The 19409-nt window shown below is 48.2% G+C and overlaps 1 protein-coding gene and 2 pseudogenes across 1 annotated transcript; all 3 read left to right on the top strand.

The window, feature by feature from the left end:
* The first annotated feature begins 381 nt into the window (after window positions 1-381).
* LOC125535241 lies at window positions 382-2024 on the top strand (annotated as a pseudogene).
* An 11303-nt stretch (window positions 2025-13327) lies between these two features.
* LOC125536047 (peroxidase 2-like) lies at window positions 13328-14729 on the top strand. Its single transcript, XM_048699138.1, has 2 exons — window positions 13328-13674; window positions 13780-14729. Exons 1-2 carry the CDS (start codon window positions 13402-13404, stop codon window positions 14533-14535), a joined length of 1029 nt encoding a protein of 342 aa, XP_048555095.1. The 5' UTR covers window positions 13328-13401; the 3' UTR covers window positions 14536-14729.
* Window positions 14730-16911: 2182 nt separating this feature from the next.
* LOC125535243 lies at window positions 16912-18884 on the top strand (annotated as a pseudogene).
* Window positions 18885-19409: the final 525 nt, after the last annotated feature.

The following is a 19409-nucleotide window of genomic DNA, read 5'->3' on the forward strand; positions in this document are numbered from 1 at the left end:
AGGTTAGCCACCACATCAAATAACGATACTGGTGGTGCGCACAGCCGACGGCAACCGACGCTACGTGAACCCAGATCACGAGGAGCAGCACTACCGGAACAAGATCCACGATCGCATGCGCCGCCGGGTAGCTAGGTTACCCGCTCCGCTAGGTTAACCACTGCCACTGGCGCGGCGGCAGTTCGTTCGATGTTGCCGCGAGCGAGACTAGAGGGGGGGCGCGGGATGCGGTACCTGTGCGCGATCGTTGGAGATTCACGACGTTGTCGCGCCCGCTGTCCGACGAGATCGCCGGCGACGAGATAGCCGCCGGTGGAGATCTACTACGTGACTTATGGAGCTGCGTCAATGCTCGCGAGATTGATGGAGCTGCTCGCGTGAATGATTGGATTCGGTAGGTCTTACGTGGACGTGGGGTCGTGTGATGTTCTTTTTCGGACCAGGGTACTGTACGTATACGGTCTGGATTATACAGGGCTAGACAGGGCTTGAATTTAGGCTGCGGCGAGCCAGGAAAAAAACAAAATCGCGGGGACAAAAATACCCCTTCAAAATTAGGTTAGGGGGGAGCACTGGAGCAGGGCTCGTGAGGAAGGCGGTGTACGCCAACCTTGGCATCGGCGCCGGGCTCATCCGCCTCTTCTTCCACGACTGCTTCGTCAGGGTATGTAAACATGCAAAACTGTCGCTACGTACGCACTCTTATATACATATAACAATGTACTTCGTCAGGGTATGTAAACATGCAAAACTGTCGCTACGTACGCACTCTTATATACATATAACAATGTACTTCGTCAGGGTATGTAAACATGCAAAACTGTCGCTACGTACGCACTCTTATATACATATAACAATGTACTTCGTCAGGGTATGTAAACATGCAAAACTGTCGCTACGTACGCACTCTTATATACATATAACTATGTGATTGTGATGTCACCGGACGTGACGAGCATAGTTCTTTTGTTGTGCAGGGGTGCGACGCATCGGTCCTCCTCGACCCGACGCCGGCCAACGCTCAGCCAGAGAAGCTCGGCATCCCCAACTTCCCGAGCCTGCGCGGCTTCGAGGTGATCGACGCGGCAAAGGCGGCGCTCGAGGAGGCCTGCCCCGGAGTCGTCTCGTGTGCGGACATCGTCGCTTTCGCTGGCCGCGACGCCACTTTCTTCCTCAGCAACGGGAAGGCGTACTTCGACATGCCAGCCGGCCGCTACGACGGGAACGTGTCCCTCGCCAGCGAGACCCTCTCCAACCTGCCTCTGCCCTTCGCCACCCTCCAGATGCTCAAGGACATGTTCGCCTCCAAAGGGCTCACCGTCGACGAGATGGTCACCCTCTCCGGCGCACACAGCGTCGGGATCTCCCACTGCTCGTCCTTCTCGGACCGCCTCCCGCCCAACCTCTCGGACCCCTCGGCCATGGACGCCACGCTCGCTGCATCTGTGCAGGTAAAATGCAACCGCACTGGTGACCCCGTGGTGGTGCAGGACTTGAGGACCCCTGGGGACCTAGACAACCAGTATTACAGGAACGTGCTCGATAAAAAAGTATTGTTCAAGTCGGACGCCGCACTCCGTTCGTCGGAGACTGGGGCATAAGTGCTCCTCAACGCCTGGATCCGTGGGCGGTGGGAGCAAAAGTTCAAGGCGGCCATGGTGAGGATGGGCAGTATCGAAGTCAAGACCAGGGCCAACGGGGAGATCAGAAAGCAGTGCCGGTTTGTGAACTAGCTAAGTGGTGGATGAAAATATCACAAGAATTGACGCATATCTTATCTCGATTCTCCACGCTGGAGACTCATGAGAATATGCTAATGGGCATATCTTATCTTGATTCTCCACGCTGGAGACTCATGAGAATATGCTAATGGTTTCTGTATGTGCCATTTTCGAGTTATCGTTGCTGTTTAATTTCAGATACGGTTATTTTTAGCAAAAATAACTATGACTATTTTTGCATTACATGTACCGACATTTTCTGTGCACTTGATTAATTAAAGAGATTATAATTACATTGTCTTTTGTTTTATAGGCACTTACTTTACCCAATTTATTTTCGTTCATTCTTGTTGTAACGTTTTTATTGGTATTATTGGTGTATTTTATTTATTTTTTGACAATCTTATTGGTATACTTTATTACACTACTAAAATCAAGACTTTTACCTAAAGCCGTGATCTTTACGTACAATGATCTCCTCAAGGGGGAAAAAGCCATGCACGGAACAATCCAAGGAAAGGTAAATTTTATGTGAAAAAAAGAAGGAAGGAAATGATCACAAGACCCGGAAATTTGCAGGAGCACGCACCTGCCAAGCCCTGTCGGGCTGCTCGATTGCCTCGCGATTCGCGGAGTAGTTGAACCCCGCACAAGGGCATAATACTTTTTTAGTTTCAGTCATTGAAACTTACGATTTTGAATCAGAAACTTGTGATTCTCTTGCTTGTTCTTACCAAGTTTTGGAGATAAAATTTTAATATATTTTTTATTACAGTTGTAGGCATAAAATCATGATTTTATCGGTCTCTCTTACTAAGTTTCAAGAGCTGAAATTTAACATTAATTTTGAAAATTCATCAAAATGTATTCAGGATCTTATTTGAAAGGCCTCGTCATGAGAAACATGAATATAAAAACAGAATTAATTTTGACTTATCGTTGGAAAGATATAAATTTTTGAAAACTGGAGCCAAAAATAAATCACGCGGGGAGACTAGGTGCCGTGAGACCTGCATGCCACAGATCCTCATCCGCCCAAGAACCATCACTTGTGAGAACACCACAAGTAAATGCTCTCGACGCATGTTTGATTGTCGGCGTGCTCTACATTTCGGTGGCCTGCGCCATATTTCGGAATTGGACCAGCAGTGAGGAGTAAAGCGGGCCATATGGGCCGCGCTTTTAAAGCCGTCCCACGGGCATAGGTTTTTAGCCCGGCACGACAAGCAAATAAAAGGGCCAGGCCGACCTTCGCCATCCATGGAAGAAGGTTGGTCATCAAAGCCAAACCTTAAGGTCGGCCCGACATGGCCCATTATTCACAGGCCGCCATGGCACGTGACCTAAGTCGGCCCTTTTAGCGCTGTTTAGAGTTATTTTGGTCTTTTAGCGCTCTTTTGGCATTTTTAGGGTTATTATTCTGGGCATTTTAGTGCTTTTTGTACATTTTTTACCTAATATTAAAGGACGGAAGATTTCATAGTTCTTCATCCATCACCTTTATATCCGTTAATTTTAAAAAATTGACGGTTGAGATTTAAACTATGTCTAGAGTTGATGAAAATTACCCATCAATACCATCCATAAGTGAGAACAAAAACGATTGGTTTTTTTACTCGCCCGTCGTAGTTCTCTCGCTTGCCCAGACCAATTTTTCTCTTAGAAAACAGAACAATTCGTCATCACGTCAAAAAGAATGAGAACAATTTGTCAAAAAAAGAGAACAATATGTCACTGGGTAATAATCTCAGCGAGAGAAAAACAAAGGATCCCCAAAATCGCTGGCTGCTCAACTCCGTGCGGTCGCTCCGCCCGCCTTCAATGGAAATCAAATCGATGCCGGCGACCACACCGACCGCCACCCTCTCCTTTTCTAGACCTGACCCAAAGCCCCTGCCGCCTCACCTCTCGCATGTCGCTATGGCTAACACAGTCTTGCCCTAGGCGGCTCCATGGGCACTGGGATCTCAGGGACGTGATCGACGGCGTCGCATTTCTGCACTTGTGCCGACATTAGTGGCGATAGAGCAGACAAATTACACAGGCAGGTCTACATGACGCCACAAACCCACCGGCAAGGATTAGTTCAAGCCGCCTTCAGGCATTGCCGATTGCTACGATTAGGAGGAACACTAGCACCACGATGACTGGGATAGTGAGGTTTGGGACTTGGAGTGGATCAGGTGGAGACGGCGGCGCCGGCGGTGGCCCGGACAATGGGGTTCGGGAGTTTGGAGAGGATCATGGGGAGATGACGGATGTGGTGGGCGCCGTGGTGCTCAGCATGCTGCCGACCTCGATTGCACCGCCTCGACACCCACCTGCGCATTTGCCGTTCTGCTCGCGACGCATCCCTTCCCAGCCGCCACCCCTCTGCCTTCCAAGCAACGAACGGGCTTGCCGAGGAGAAGAGTTCCATGCGTGTGGGGGGCCAGCTGCTCCCCCATCTTCAGACCTGACCTGTGTGCATGTGTGTGTGCTGCGGGTGTTGCTGCACTACATGTCTACAGCTGCAAGTATGCCCCACCACGTGATGAGATCCCAGTTGCTGTTCGCCCTAATCGTCTTTGGCAGTGCCATGTGCGGACTGTTGCTTTCCCTTGGAGGTTCAGGACATGTGTACTGTGCTGGTGATTTGCTAACCGATGCATATGAAGAACTCGATCCACTCATCTGGTCCAACTTCCATCGATGGAATTCTCCATCCACATCTCTTTGTGGTGAAATCAATTTCTCATTTTTTAAGGTTGTGTTCACATTCCATTGGGTACTGAATAAGTTAATTCCATCTGTATTGCTAGATAATTTAATTAGGAGGGAAAGTAATTATGCAACTTGAACTTTTGTTATGAACCCTTACAGATTGAATGTTCTTTGGTGATGTCCAATATGTTTGAAACCAAGTTAATCCTTTGATCTGGTCCTCTCGGGTGTGGGCTACATATTAGCAGTACTATAAGCATCCAAAAAGATGTACTGACTTGATGCAAATACTTATCTGTAACCCCGAGCATGATACAAATGTAGTGCAAGTGTTGTGTAATGAACTAAATTTGAAAGAAAAAAGTACAGAGAATTTTTGGCGAATTCCAGGTACACAGATGGTACAAAGATTTTGTGATGAACCCATTTTGGAAAAAGTTTGCTTCATTGTCTCCGACTCCATTGATCCGAGACCATTTGCTTCTTCTCCCTTCTTGATGCACTCACCCCTCTTTTGGTTTACTGATTCATTTTTCCCTAATTTGGATTTAAATGTTAATGGAGTGTTTACCTCCGATAGTGTTGATTTCGCACAGATTGTTGCATCCAACATGCAACACATACCAATCATTTGATATTTGAGGGGCCGTAGGCGCTTCGAGGAAGCATGGCACTAGCAGTTAAAAGGAATCCAGTATAGTTTACTAACACTGTTCAATTGGTTATAACGTCCATATATGATTGACTGATCAATAATGACAATATATCTTGCTATTAGAAATGCAGCTAAGCAAGGCTAGCGGTACTGTAGATAAGCAAGGGTAGCAGTACTGCACATAAACAAACGTAGTAATAGTTTGAAGATCCTGATCCTACAACATCAAAGTATATTCTGATTTTTGTAACCTGCAAAAGAGTATATACAGGAAAGTATGCTTTTTGTGAATCCTTTTGTTCTCGCTTCACTTATGGTACTGTATCAGGTTGTTCATGTTCAGATTCTTCAGGGTTTTGTTCACATGAAAGGAACTTCTTCAAATCATTTTGTCAAATTGGCATGGATATGAATTCTCAAACACTAACATCAATGTTTCATTTCTGTTGTTAAATAATTCCTTTTACTGTCAGCAAGCTAGACCTGATGCTAAGGATCTTATAAAGTTCTAACCAAAGATGACAACATGGACACAATCATATTTTAAAGTGTTTTTTTTGGACACGCGTCAGCAAGCTGTATGTTGCTTTGTACTAGAAGAATGGTGAAAAGGTGAGAAATTAATAGTACAAACGAACGGGGACAGATAATCATGCTTTTTCATGTTTCACATTAATGCCTTTGCACGTCCTGGTGCTACCATCTACTTGAACCATATCAAAAACCGGTGTGTCAAGCATACTGTCAGATATAAGCTTCTATTTTTTCTGAATGATTTTGTAAAGGTGAGATTTTGAAACCATGTGTCTCCATTATTTTGTTGTTACCGAACTCAGGATATGGCATGCAACAGTGCCATCAAGTTATGTTCAAGGTGAGAGTTTCATGTACGTAGTACTGGCTGATTCTCACAAAAAAATTGTTATGCATCTTGACAGTTGAAAATTCATATGCGAACACAACAAAATGTAGCTTTCAGGCAATAAACTATACATTTTGCTGAAAATTCACAATATAGCTGGGCCCGCAAATTTCAGTTAACCTATTGGTTACATCTCTAATATTGTTAGTTGGTTGTCAAAATCTTACCTTCAACATTTTCTGTATTTTCATACACACATCCTATTTATCTATACTTATGCCAGTTGATCGAGTAAGGTAAAGTTGTGGAAAGGAAGTAAAATAATTACCGGCTCTCCATGTTTAATAGAGGTTCCTTCATACTAATCAATCTTTTTCTTTATCTTCTTGTCATAAGAGTTGTAGTTTTTCGGATACCGCAGACAAGTAACATTAACTTTCTCAAAGAAAAAAAATAGCACAAGTTTGGCAAGTTTAACAAAGTTTGCATCCATTCTTATTTCTTTTCTTTTAGTGAAACTCAGGCGAGCACTGCTTTCATACTATCGCTAGGGATGAGGGTAACATTATCTGCTACATTCGTCATAGTGATGTGGAGTGGCACGAAAAGAAGATTATATGAAATGAGGGACATCTAACAATTCTCCCTTGTAACGCACGGGCATATGTGCTAGTTAACCTAAAAACAAAAGGCCTATAAGGCCAAAACCATCCACAAGGCCAAAAACAACTTGGGCAGGCTCTGATCAGTGTCGGGGCGGGCCAGCCTTTCGCTCGCATTACAGGTCGATCCTTGAGCTGAGGCCTTTGAGCCGGTATGATGCTTTTATAAAAAGGCCAAAACGGGTTGTGCCATCGCAAGGCCTTTTGTGTCTGTGTCGTGCCATGTCATGTCGAGTCGGCCCACATGGCTAGGCCCGGTGAGGAGTGAAAAGAGGTGGCCGTGCGCATTTAGATCCCCACCCCCTCCCAGTCTCTCACTCAGAACAAACGCCGCCAGTCCAAGATTTCCCCTTCTCTCCCGAAGCTGATAGCCCCGCACCCCATCCCTCCCCTCCCAGATTTGAGCTCCGATCCTCCCCACTCGCTCCTTGTCGCCCTCCTAGAGTCGATGCCGACCAGCAGAAGGCAAGGAGATAGCGGCGCAGGCGGTGTAGGTCTTCGAAGATCAGGTTGCGGAGGTAGGCGCAAAATTCTCTCTTGTAGGAGCTCTGACAAACGCTCAACGAGATGGGCGACATCGATCTCGCTTCTTATGTTTATCCCCACCCCCACCAAACCCCGCCATGCCCCACCGCCAACCCGATGTGCTCAGCCCCGTCCAGATTACCCGCACACTCAAGCTCACCATATCGTGCACCGCCATCGCCCGCCTTCGTGCAGCCTTGCCATGTCTGCTGCACATTCCTAACACGAGATGTGTTTAACAAGTTCGAGCATGGGTGATGTCTACTACACAACCTTCTTCTTGTAGATGTTGTTGGGCCTCCAAGTGCATAGGTTTGTAGGACAGTAGCAAAATTCCCTCAAATGGATTACCTAAGGTTTATCAATCCATGGAAGGCGTAGGATGAAGATGGTCTCTCTCAAACAATCCTACAACCAAATAACAAAGAGTCTATTGTGTCCCCAACACACCCAATACAATGGTAAATTGTATAGGTGCACTAGTTCGGCGAGGAGATGGTGATACAAGTGCAATATGGACGGTAGATATATGTTTTTGTAATCTGAAAATATAAAAACAGCAAAGTAACTAATGATAAAAGTGAGTGAAAATGGTATTGCAATGCATTGAAACAAGGCCTAGGGTTCATACTTTCACTAGTGCAAGTTCTCTCAACAATAATAACATAATTGGATCATATAACAATCCCTCAACATGCAACAACGAGTCACTCCAAAGTCACTAATATCGGAGAACAAACGAAGAGATTATTGTAGGGTATGAAACCACCTCAAAGTTATTCTTTCCACTCAATCCATGGGGCTATTCCTATAAGTGTCACAAACAGCCCTAGAGTTCGTAGTAAAATAACACCTTAAGGCACAAATCAACCAAAACCCTAATGTCACCTAGATACTCCAATGTCACCACAAGTATCCGCGTATGATTATACGATATGCATCACACAATCTCAGATTCATCTATTCAACCAACACAAAGAACTTCAAAGAGTGCCCCAAAGTTTCTACCGGAGAGTCAAGATGAAAACGTGTGCCAACCCCTATGCATAAGTTCACAAGGTCACAGAACTTGCAAGTTGATCACCAAAACATACATCAAGTGGATCACGTGAATATCCCATTGTCACCACAGATAAGCACATGCAAGACATACATCAAGTGTTCTCAAATCCTTAAAGACTCAAAAACTCAAAAACTAGGAAAACAGAAACTGGCACTGGGCTCTAGGTTAATAGGTTAGTCCCAAAAATCATATAAAATAGCATATAAATGCATATAAAACATCCTAGATGGATAATATAATAGGATGGAAAAATTAAAAATTATAGATACGTTGGAGACGTATCAAGCATCCCCAAGCTTAATTCCTGCTGGTCCTCGAGTAGGTAAATGATAAAAACAGAATTTTTGATGTGGAATGCTACCTAACATAATTATCAATGTAATTTTCTTTATTATGGCATGAATGTTCAGATCCAAAAGATTCAAGAAGTTTAATATTGACATAAAAATAATAATACTTCAAGCATACTAACAAAGTAATCATGTCTTCTCAAAATAACATGGCCAAAGAAAGTTCATCCCTACAAAATCATATAGTCTGGCTATCCTCCATCTTTATCACACAAAATATTCAGATCATGCACAACCCTGATGACAAGCCAAGCAATTGTTTCACACTTTTGATGTTCTCAAACCTTTTCAACTTTCACGCAATACATGAGCGTGAGTCATGGACATAGCACTATAGGTGGAATAGAAGGTGGTTGTGGAGAAGGCAAAAAGAAGGAGATAGTCTCACATCAACTAGGCATATCAACGGGCTATGGAGATGCCCATCAATAGATATCAATGTTAGTGAGTAGGGATTGCCATGCAACGGATGCACTAGAGCTATAAGTGTATGAAAGCTCAGAAGGAAACTAAGTGGGTGTGCATCCAACTTGCTTGCTCACGAAGACCTAGGGCACTTTGAGAAGCCCATCATTGGAATATACAAGCCAAGTTCTATAATGAAAAAATCCCACTAGTATATGAAAGTGACAACATAGGAGACTCTCTATCATGAAGATCATGGTGCTACTTTGAAGCACAAGTGTGGTAAAAGGATAGTAGCATTGCCCCTTCTCTCTTTTTCTCTCATTTTTTTGTTTTTTTAGCCTTCTCTTTTTTTGGCATTTCTCTTTTTTATTTCCTCACATGGGACAATGCTCTAATAATAAATATCATCACACTTTTATTTACTTACAACTCAAGAATTACAACTCGATACTTAGAACAAAATATGACTCTATATGAATGCCTCCGGCGGTGTACCGGGATATGCAATGAATCAAGAATGACATGTATAAAAGAATTATGATCGGTGGCTTTGCCACAAATACAATGTCAACTACATGATCATGCAAAGCAATATGACAATGATGAAGCGTGTCATAATAAACGAAACGGTGAAAAGTTGCATGGAAATATATCTCGGAATGGCTATGGAAATGTCATAATAGGTAGGTATGGTGGCTGTTTTGAGGAAGGTATATGGTGGGTTTATGGTATCGGCGAAAGTTGCACGGTACTAGAGAGGCTAGCAATGGTGAAAGGGTGAGAGTGCGTATAATCCATGGACTCAACATTAGTCATAAAGAACTCACATACTTATTGTAAAAGTCTATTAGCTATGGAAACAAAGTACTACGCGCATGCTCCTAGGGGGGTTGTCGTGGTATTCTCACAGGGGGTGCAAGACAACAGATGCCACAAGGTGGCTTTGTGTGAGGGCAAGACTGCTGCCGGAATATCCAGGGACGGCTATGCGAGTAGCACGCGCTAGTTTACCCAGGTTCGGGGCTCTCTGGAGAGATAATACCTCTACTCCTGCATGTCTGAGTATATGTGGTATGTATATCTGGTACAGAGTTGCTCCTGGAGCTGTATCTGAGGTCTGTGCCATAGGCATCTGGCCTCGTATATGCATATGAGCACAAGTGTGTGCTTGGCCGTGGGTGAATGGATGAATGGGTGTGTGCGCGCGCGCTAGCTAGCTTTCTAGTTAGCATGTATGCGTGGAGTGTGTTCATCCTGGATGGATGGATGGATAGCTAATTAGCTTCCTAGCATGTGTGAGGCCCTGTGGCCATACGTGTGTGTGAGCCTCCCCTGGTGCTCCTTATAAAGGGGAGCCCAGGGGACAAGGGATGGCCCACGTGACCAACTTCACTATTTGGGAGACAACGATGTGACATCTTACACCTGCTACAGTGTATCACTATTGCTCAGCAGTGTTCGGGTACAGTCGTCTTGTCCGCGGTATGGCCATCGTGTCGGTGTCTTGTCTCTGTCGGGTCAGGCTGAAGTCGGCAGCCGGCTGGTTGGCGCTGTCGGCAGCTCGCAGCCGGCCGGGCAAAGCAGTCGGACGGGGAGCCGGCAGGAGCGGCCGGGCAGTCGGACTGAGGGGCTTTGCTAGCGCTGATGTCTTGATTTATTGTCTCGCCGCCTTCGGGGTATCCATGGCCAATTACTCCGGCAGTAGCCCCCAAGCCTCCGAGCAACTTGGCAAAGTTGGGTGGAGGTTTTTTGGCGGGTGTTCGCGGAAATGATCATGCAAAAGACAAAGTTAGTCCACGCAGATATATCAAATGAATATTTTTAGCATTGCAAGTTTTATGCGGAGGGTGCCGACTCGGTTTCGTCCGAGCCCCCTTAATCTTTTTCGTGTTCCCTCCGCTCTTTGGCTTGTGCTCTCGCTTGACGGACAGCCGCTTTGCGGTCTGTGGCTGAGAGTGGGCCGCGAAGTGGAGTGTACAGTACTCAGAGTCTAGAAGCAGATTCGACCGAGCAGATACTTGTAAAGCCAATGGCCAGGTCGCCCGAATCGTTTTTCTTCCTGGACATGGCCTCCAGCGTTTACTCTTGCTAGCCGGACAACTGCTCTGCGGTCTGTGACTAAGAGTGGCCCTTTGGTACCGCGCACGTTACTAAGCCGTCTGCGAGAACTAACATCTCAGGCCAAGCGGCTAGCCCCCGGGCCAACTCTGGCTGGCGCTGGGGCGAACAGTGATGCAACTGTAATGAAATGTGGAGATAGTTCCACGAGCATCGCTCGGGGTTATCCATGCTTGCGTGGTGCAAAAATATGCGGGTGAGGAGCTCACATTGGTTTTCGTGTAACCGAGGCGGAGTTTGCTGAAAACAGCCGGCGCGGCTCGGCGCTCGCGGAGCGCGCCGGCGCACCCGCTGGGTGCAACCTTCGAGCCTCCAGGTGCTCAAAGGGGAGTCCGGACCGGTGAGGCTCGACCGGCCAGATGGCGAGGCGTCTTGCAGCGCCCATTTTCTTCTTTTTCTCTTCCACCGACTGCTGACAGCCGGACAAAACTATTCTCTTGTCTGCAATCCTTGCGGGGGCGCGTCAGCGCACCCGCTGGCTGTAGCCCCCGAGATTCGGGCCGACTGCTGAGCAGTCGGGTCGGATCTCCCGGCAACTACTTTGTCTTCTTCTTCGCGGGGGCGCGTCAGCTCACCCGCCGGGTGTAGCCCCCGAGATTCGGGCTGACTGATGAGCAGTCGGACCGGGTCTCCCGGCAACTACTTTGTCTTCTCCTTTTTCTACTTCAGTCGGCTGGGCGGGCGGACCCCGACTACAGTCGGGCTCTTTGCAGCCGGCCAGGCAGCCAGCTGTCGGACGCACATCTAGCAGTCGGACGCACATTTCTTTTTTTTTGGCATCGGGCGGTCGGCCCTTTTCTTCTCTTCTCTTTTTGTCGGACTCCACGTGGGAAGTCGGACCCTTCATTTTTTCTTTTGCTTCTTGGGCAGCCGGCTTGACTTTTCTTTGGGCAGCCGGCCCACCTCTTTTTCTTTCTTCTAGCACCCGGCATCTCTTTTCTTCCAGCCGGACGCGGCTTTCTCTTTTTTCAGCCGGCCGTAGTAGCCGGCCTCTTCTTCTTTCCCACCAGCCGGGTCTTTCTTTTACTTGTTTCCTCTTTCCAGAACAGAAGGGAAGTGGCAGCAGCCGGCAGGCGCAGGGGAGCCGGCCCGAGCGCGGAGCCGGCACACGCGGACGTTGCGAGCCGGATGGCTGGGCGGCGCGGGGTGGACAGGCGGCAGGCCGGCCCTGCGCGCAAGCCGGCCAGCGCGGGGCGGCGACCCGGCAGGCGCGCGGGGGCCTGGAGCCAGCGAGGCGGATGCTGGGGAGGCCGGAGCAGGCCACGGCGCGGGCAGAGCCGGGCGGGCCCGGGTGCCGAAGAGGCCGGAGCCGTGTGCGCGAGGTGGAGTGGTGCATGAAGCGGGGAGCCGGCAAGGGGGTAGAGCACCCAGGTTCGTGGAGGAGGCGGGGGCGGCGCAGCCGGCCGTCTGGCGCGAAGCGCGGGGATGGGTGGAGCCGGACCCAGCAGCGCCGACGAGCTAGACGCGGGAGAGGCGTGTGTAATAAGGGGGGGGGGGGGGGGGGGGGGGGGGGACCTGGGTAAAACCTTCACTGCTTGAAATCTCATACCTGGATCATACCCGTGTGCCTTGTCTTCACTTGGAATTGGTTTTGAATTTTTCGTGTTTGCTCTTCTTTGGAGGCTTGTAAAAAATTCCCACGAAATTACGTCTCTTGGCTACAGAATTTTGAGTAAGGTGGTGAATTTGGCTCAACTTGTCACACGCAAGAAATTCTGATTTTCATGATTCTTGTATAGACTAGTTTTTCACATGCAAGAAATTCTGATTTTCACTGATTCTTGTATAAACTAGTTGAGACTAGAGACAAAACTGTCAACTATATTCGGGGGCAAAAAATTTAACCCAACGACCAGAAAACCAATTTCCTGAACCACGCAAGAGAAGCAGGACATTACCCTCGGTCTCTGTCCCCAGCAAAAGAACAGAATTGCATCCTTCCCTTGGATGAGGCACACGAAACAATTATCAAAACCTATCGTAACTACTTGATGCCACCCGACACCCACATCAACGGGGAAATGGGCACGGAATGTCAACTGTGCGAGCTGTGACCAGTGAGGTTATGCTCGCCATGCATGTTCCCTGTTGACTTAAACGCCACAGCTTAACATGCATGCTCAAAGGATTAATCAAAATTCCATGCATGCATAATATCCATCTCATGGTGGTTGGCTCGTCGAGGACACAGGCTCATCAGCTTTGATTAAGCTATCCAGCTATAAATAGACCTGCACAACACCAAGTTTCCTTCACCCATGCATCCATCTTCGTCCTCTCTCCAGATATAAGCCGGCCTCTAGGCTCTAGCTAGCTGTAGAGCTCATTGCAACCATGGATAATGATAAGCTTGCTGCCTTGGTTGTGGTAGCATTGCTCGGTTGTATGGCGCATACATGCCAAGCGAGCTATGGGTATCCCAACCCAATGCCGCCCATCCCAAGCCCGACACCACCTACGGCACCGGCGCTCACCCTGAACTACTACAGCTATTCCTGCCCTAATGCGGAGGCAATTGTGAGGGAGGCCGTAAAGAACGCCACAGACAACAATCGCGGCATCGGTGCCGGTCTCATCCGGCTCTTCTTCCACGACTGTTTCGTCAGGGTACGTGTCAGCTTATGGTAAAATTCATGCTACGCCCATACGTGTGCAGTATAAGATATATGTGTTTGTGAGGTCCTAACGGGCGAGAGGTCCTTTTTGTTATAGGGTTGCGATGCCTCGGTTCTCCTAGACGCGACGACGGCCAACCCGGAGCCGGAGAAGCTTGGCATTCCAAACTTCCCCAGCCTCCGCGGCTTCGAGGTGATCGACGCCGCAAAGACGAAGCTTGAGAAGGAGTGCGGTGGGGTTGTCTCGTGCGCTGACATCGTCGCTTTCGCTGGACGCGACGCCAGCTTCTTCCTCAGCAACGGCGTGGTAGACATCAAAATGCCGGCTGGCCGGTACGACGGGCGTGTGTCTTTCGCCAACGAGACCCTCCGCGACCTGCCCCCTCCCTTCGCCAACGTCACGGTGCTGGAGGCAATGTTCAAAGCCAAGGGGCTCGACCTCGACGACATGGTCACCCTCTCAGGCGCGCACACCGTCGGGATCTCTCACTGCTCGTCCTTCGCTGACCGCCTCCCAGCCGACCCCTCGGACCCCACGTCCATGGAACCCGTGTTGGCTAGCTCGCTACAGCAGAAGTGCAGCCGCGGCGGTGACCCCGTGGTGGTGCAGGACGACGTTACCCCCCGTGACCTGGACAAACAGTACTATCAGAACGTACTTGACCGTAAAGTGTTGTTCAAATCGGACGCGGCGCTGCTGTCGCCGCAGACACTCAAGGCTGTGGAACACAACGCCAAGAACCCCGGGAAGTGGGAGCGAAAGTTCACGGACGCAATGGTTAAGATGGGCAACACCGAGGTGAAGACCAAGGCCAACGGGGAGATCAGAAAGCAGTGCCGGTTCGTCAATTAGCGACCTGTTGATGAGACAAAACCCTACTTCATCTTGACTCCTGAAGCCGGAGACTGATCGAAATAAGCTCGTGCTTTTGTTCGTACTATGTGTTAGCTTAATTTCCGTTGCTGTTTATTTGCTACCAAAATTTGTATTATTGGTCCAATTTTGCCTCATATCTGATCTGTATCGAAAATATTTGGTGTACTTTATTATGAGATGTGACTGTCAAAGTATATTTAGTTTGCTGAAGAAACGAACCCATAACAAATACGTTTTTTTCGTGAATACGCAAAAGACTTGTGTATCATTGCATTGATAGATAGAAATAGTAGTAAGAGCAATTACAGGGAACCTCTGATGAGCACGAACACGCGGCGCGGCATGAGTCAGGAGGTTAATGCGTACAACAGAAAGGGGGGTGTATCATAACATAACAAACATGTTGACTGCCTTCCCGTAAAAAAAAATGTTGACGGCCTTTTCGGCCATCTACATCTCACATTCTCGCTTCCTTTAGGTTTTGTGTTGAAACATACTTGCCTTGTGCATACGTTGTCTTATCGGCGTCTATAACACTTTCATAAGTCATCTGGTGCAGGACCATCATGCATGGACGATTGGATGGTGACTCTTGATTTTCCTTTCCCCCATGCACCATTAGCAATCCGGGAGGGAATTTGGGGCACGCAAGTACTTTGTTTTTTGGCTTCTGACTTTTAAACATTTATATCATTTGAACGAACAGTCTAGATTAAGTTTTGTTTTCATATATATATATATATATATACATATATATATACATATACATATATATATATATACATATACATATATATATATATACATATATATATATACATATATATATATATATATATATATATTTTTCTCGAGAAGGCATGGTCAGCTAGTTTGTAAGGCTATTGTGCATGTTTCTGGCGGACAGCGGCAAAACAAAAAAAACTGTTTGCACTAATAAAGTAATAAAATACCAAATACCAATGATGCACCATGATGACTTTCGGCACGTGCTAGATAGCATTATCTACTATGGACTCCACCCGACACCAACATTAACGTACACAGGGAATAAGCGCACGCAGTGTCAACCTATTCGAGCTGTAAGATTATGCCCTTTGTGCATGTTCTTGCTTGACTTTACTCTCCAAGATAGTGCAAAGAAACATTCTTCCACGGAAGAACATTTGTCGTGCTCCTCACCCATTGTCCTCCCTTCTTTAGGGCATCTCTAACACGGACACACAAATAGCCCGCGGTCGTTTGGACCAACAGCTGTTCGGACATAGTTTACTATCCAATTGAACCCGTATTTGTTCACGGACGCGTCCGTGTGTCCGAATTCTTGCAACCCAGAGGAAGGTTTGCAGCGTCCGGATGGCCTCCATGTACATGTCCAACAATGCAGTCCCACTCAAAACAATCTCCCATGCTTGCACCATCTCCCACGCGATCATACCTCCACTCCCCGACCCGCATTCATGCCGGCCTAGAGCGGACAGGGCCGGTTTTGCTGGAGCCGGCATTGAAGCAGTGCATTGGCCAAGAGCACCTCACGCGCCACGTCGGCTTGGTCTCCACGCTTGTTCAATGTCGGAGCGGCGGGACCAGACAGGACGACTTCTACCGCATTTAAGCCAGCTACCCGTCGGATCGTCCAGTTCCTATAGAACCTATCACTAAAATACCCGATTGGGCGTCTGTCTGCCGACATTAAACATGTGCAGCGGCCGAGAAACCGACATCGGCGCCCGCTTTGAAATAGCTTGCTGCTTAGCCTGGTTGGTGCCCGATATTTAAATGTGGCAGCGCATGACACAATCCACCTCACCGCCTCTGCTTCCCTTCCTCCTCCATGCACCTCCGACGAAATGCCATCGAGCTCTAGTGCATTGTTGGACAAGCTCTTGACAGAGCAGAAGATCGAGTTGACTAGCCTTGCGGCCGGCTGGCAGGCCCATTGTGCGCGATGGATAGAGGCCAAACTGCCTGCGAGCTCGCCGGAGAAGAGCGCATAGGATGACGGCTGGACGATGGAGTAGGCGTCCTACAATGAGCCCGCGCCCGCGCAGGTTGCCGGCTTCACCATGGCGCAAGTGCACTACAAGGTCATCATGGCGGAGGAGCACCTGACGCAACCAGCGCTGTCAGTCAATTTCCGCGTTTCGGATGTTATAGGAGGAGCATAGGTAAAACCTGCGCCTCCTCGAGCAGCACCGGCTCATAGAGGGATAGATCCGCTGCGAGCTGGCAAGTGAGGATGCCATCATGGGCATGTCCATGGAGAATCCGACCTTCGTGATGAGCGGTTGATGTACAAATCCTTGTGTAGCGCCCGCAGACAGCCGCCACAAGTGATGGAGGTGGCGAGTCATGGAGGAAGAGTACGATGCCCTGCTGGTGGAGATCAAGGCAAAGGCGAACGCGGAGGTGGCGCAGGCGGTCACAGACAGGAAAGTTGTTGCCGACGTCAATAGCTCGGCATCGCTCGCGCGGTTCGCTCCGAACTGTAACGACCATGAGGCTAGGCTATCCACGTTGATCGTCGACCTCACCTCGACCGGTGATGTCCACAGCCAGGTAGCGGACTCTGGCGAGGAAGACTTGGACATCGGAGACGGGCGTGGGCAGGTCCGTGTCCCATGTCCCATGTCTTGTCCTAACCGAACATGGGGAAGAAAAGGACGTGGAACACGGATGCCTCCACGGTCGGTGAAGATTTGAAATATGAACTTTTGCTAAGTTAAAATGTATCATGTACGCTTTTGTTTAATAAAGTATGTCGAACTTCATGAATTTTCACTAGTGCAGAACCGGGCAATAGCACCGGTTCGTAAGGCCCTTTAGTGCCGGTTCGGTAACCGACACTAAAGTGTGGGCACTAAAGCCCCCCCTCTTGTTAGTGTACTGTACGTATACGGTCTGGATTATACAGGGCTAGACAGGGCTTGAATTTAGGCTGCGGCGAGCCAGGAAAAAAACAAAATCGCGGGGACAAAAATACCCCTTCAAAATTAGGTTAGGGGGGAGCACTGGAGCAGGGCTCGTGAGGAAGGCCGTGTACGCCAACCGTGGCATCGGCGCCGGGCTCATCCGCCTCTTCTTCCACGACTGCTTCGTCAGGGTATGTAAACATGCAAAACTGTCGCTACGTACGCACTCTTATATACATATAACAATGTACTTCGTCAGGGTATGTAAACATGCAAAACTGTCGCTACGTACGCACTCTTATATACATATAACTATGTGATTGTGATGTCACCGGACGTGACGAGCATAGTTCTTTTGTTGTGCAGGGGTGCGACGCATCGGTCCTCCTCGACCCGACGCCGGCCAACGCTCAGCCAGAGAAGCTCGGCATCCCCAACTTCCCGAGCCTGCGCGGCTTCGAGGTGATCGACGCGGCAAAGGCGGCGCTCGAGGAGGCCTGCCCCGGAGTCGTCTCGTGTGCGGACATCGTCGCTTTCGCTGGCCGCGACGCCACTTTCTTCCTCAGCAACGGGAAGGCGTACTTCGACATGCCAGCCGGCCGCTACGACGGGAACGTGTCCCTCGCCAGCGAGACCCTCTCCAACCTGCCTCCGCCCTTCGCCACCCTCCAGATGCTCAAGGACATGTTCGCCTCCAAAGGGCTCACCGTCGACGAGATGGTCACCCTCTCCGGCGCACACAGCGTCGGGATCTCCCACTGCTCGTCCTTCTCGGACCGCCTCCCGCCCAACCTCTCGGACCCCTCGGCCATGGACGCCACGCTCGCTGCATCTGTGCAGGTAAAATGCAACCGCACTGGTGACCCCGTGGTGGTGCAGGACTTGAGGACCCCTGGGGACCTAGACAACCAGTATTACAGGAACGTGCTCGATAAAAAAGTATTGTTCAAGTCGGACGCCGCACTCCGTTCGTCGGAGACTGGGGCATAAGTGCTCCTCAACGCCTGGATCCCTGGGCGGTGGGAGCAAAAGTTCAAGGCGGCCATGGTGAGGATGGGCAGTATCGAAGTCAAGACCAGGGCCAACGGGGAGATCAGAAAGCAGTGCCGGTTTGTGAACTAGCTAAGTGGTGGATGAAAATATCACAAGAATTGACGCATATCTTATCTCGATTCTCCACGCCGGAGACTCATGAGAATATGCTAATGGGCATATCTTATCTTGATTCTCCACGCTGGAGACTCATGAGAATATGCTAATGGTTTCTGTATGTGCCATTTTCGAGTTATCGTTGCTGTTTAATTTCAGATACGGTTATTTTTAGCAAAAATAACTATGACTATTTTTGCATTACATGTACCGACATTTTCTGTGCACTTGATTAATTAAAGAGATTATAATTACATTGTCTTTTGTTTTATAGGCACTTACTTTACCCAATTTATTTTCGTTCATTCTTGTTGTAACGTTTTTATTGGTATTATTGGTGTATTTTATTTATTTTTTGACAATCTTATGGGTATATTTTATTACACTACTAAAATCAAGACTTTTACCTAAAGCCGTGATCTTTACGTACAATGATCTCCTCAAGGGGGAAAAAAGCCATGCACGGAACAATCCAAGGAAAGGTAAATTTTATGTGAAAAAAAGAAGGAAATGATCACAAGACCCGGAAATTTGCAGGAGCACGCACCTGCCAAGCCCTGTCGGGCTGCTCGATTGCCTCGCGATTCGCGGAGTAGTTGAACCCCGCACAAGGGCATAATACTTTTTTAGTTTCAGTCGTTGAAACTTACGATTTTGAATCAGAAACTTGTGATTCTCTTGCTTGTTCTTACCAAGTTTTGGAGATAAAATTTTAATATATTTTTTATTACAGTTGTAGGCATAAAATCATGATTTTATCGGTCTCTCTTACTAAGTTTCAAGAGCTGA

The sequence above is a fragment of the Triticum urartu genome, chromosome 2 (genome assembly GCF_003073215.2).
Source record: "Triticum urartu cultivar G1812 chromosome 2, Tu2.1, whole genome shotgun sequence".
Taxonomy (NCBI): domain Eukaryota; kingdom Viridiplantae; phylum Streptophyta; class Magnoliopsida; order Poales; family Poaceae; genus Triticum; species Triticum urartu.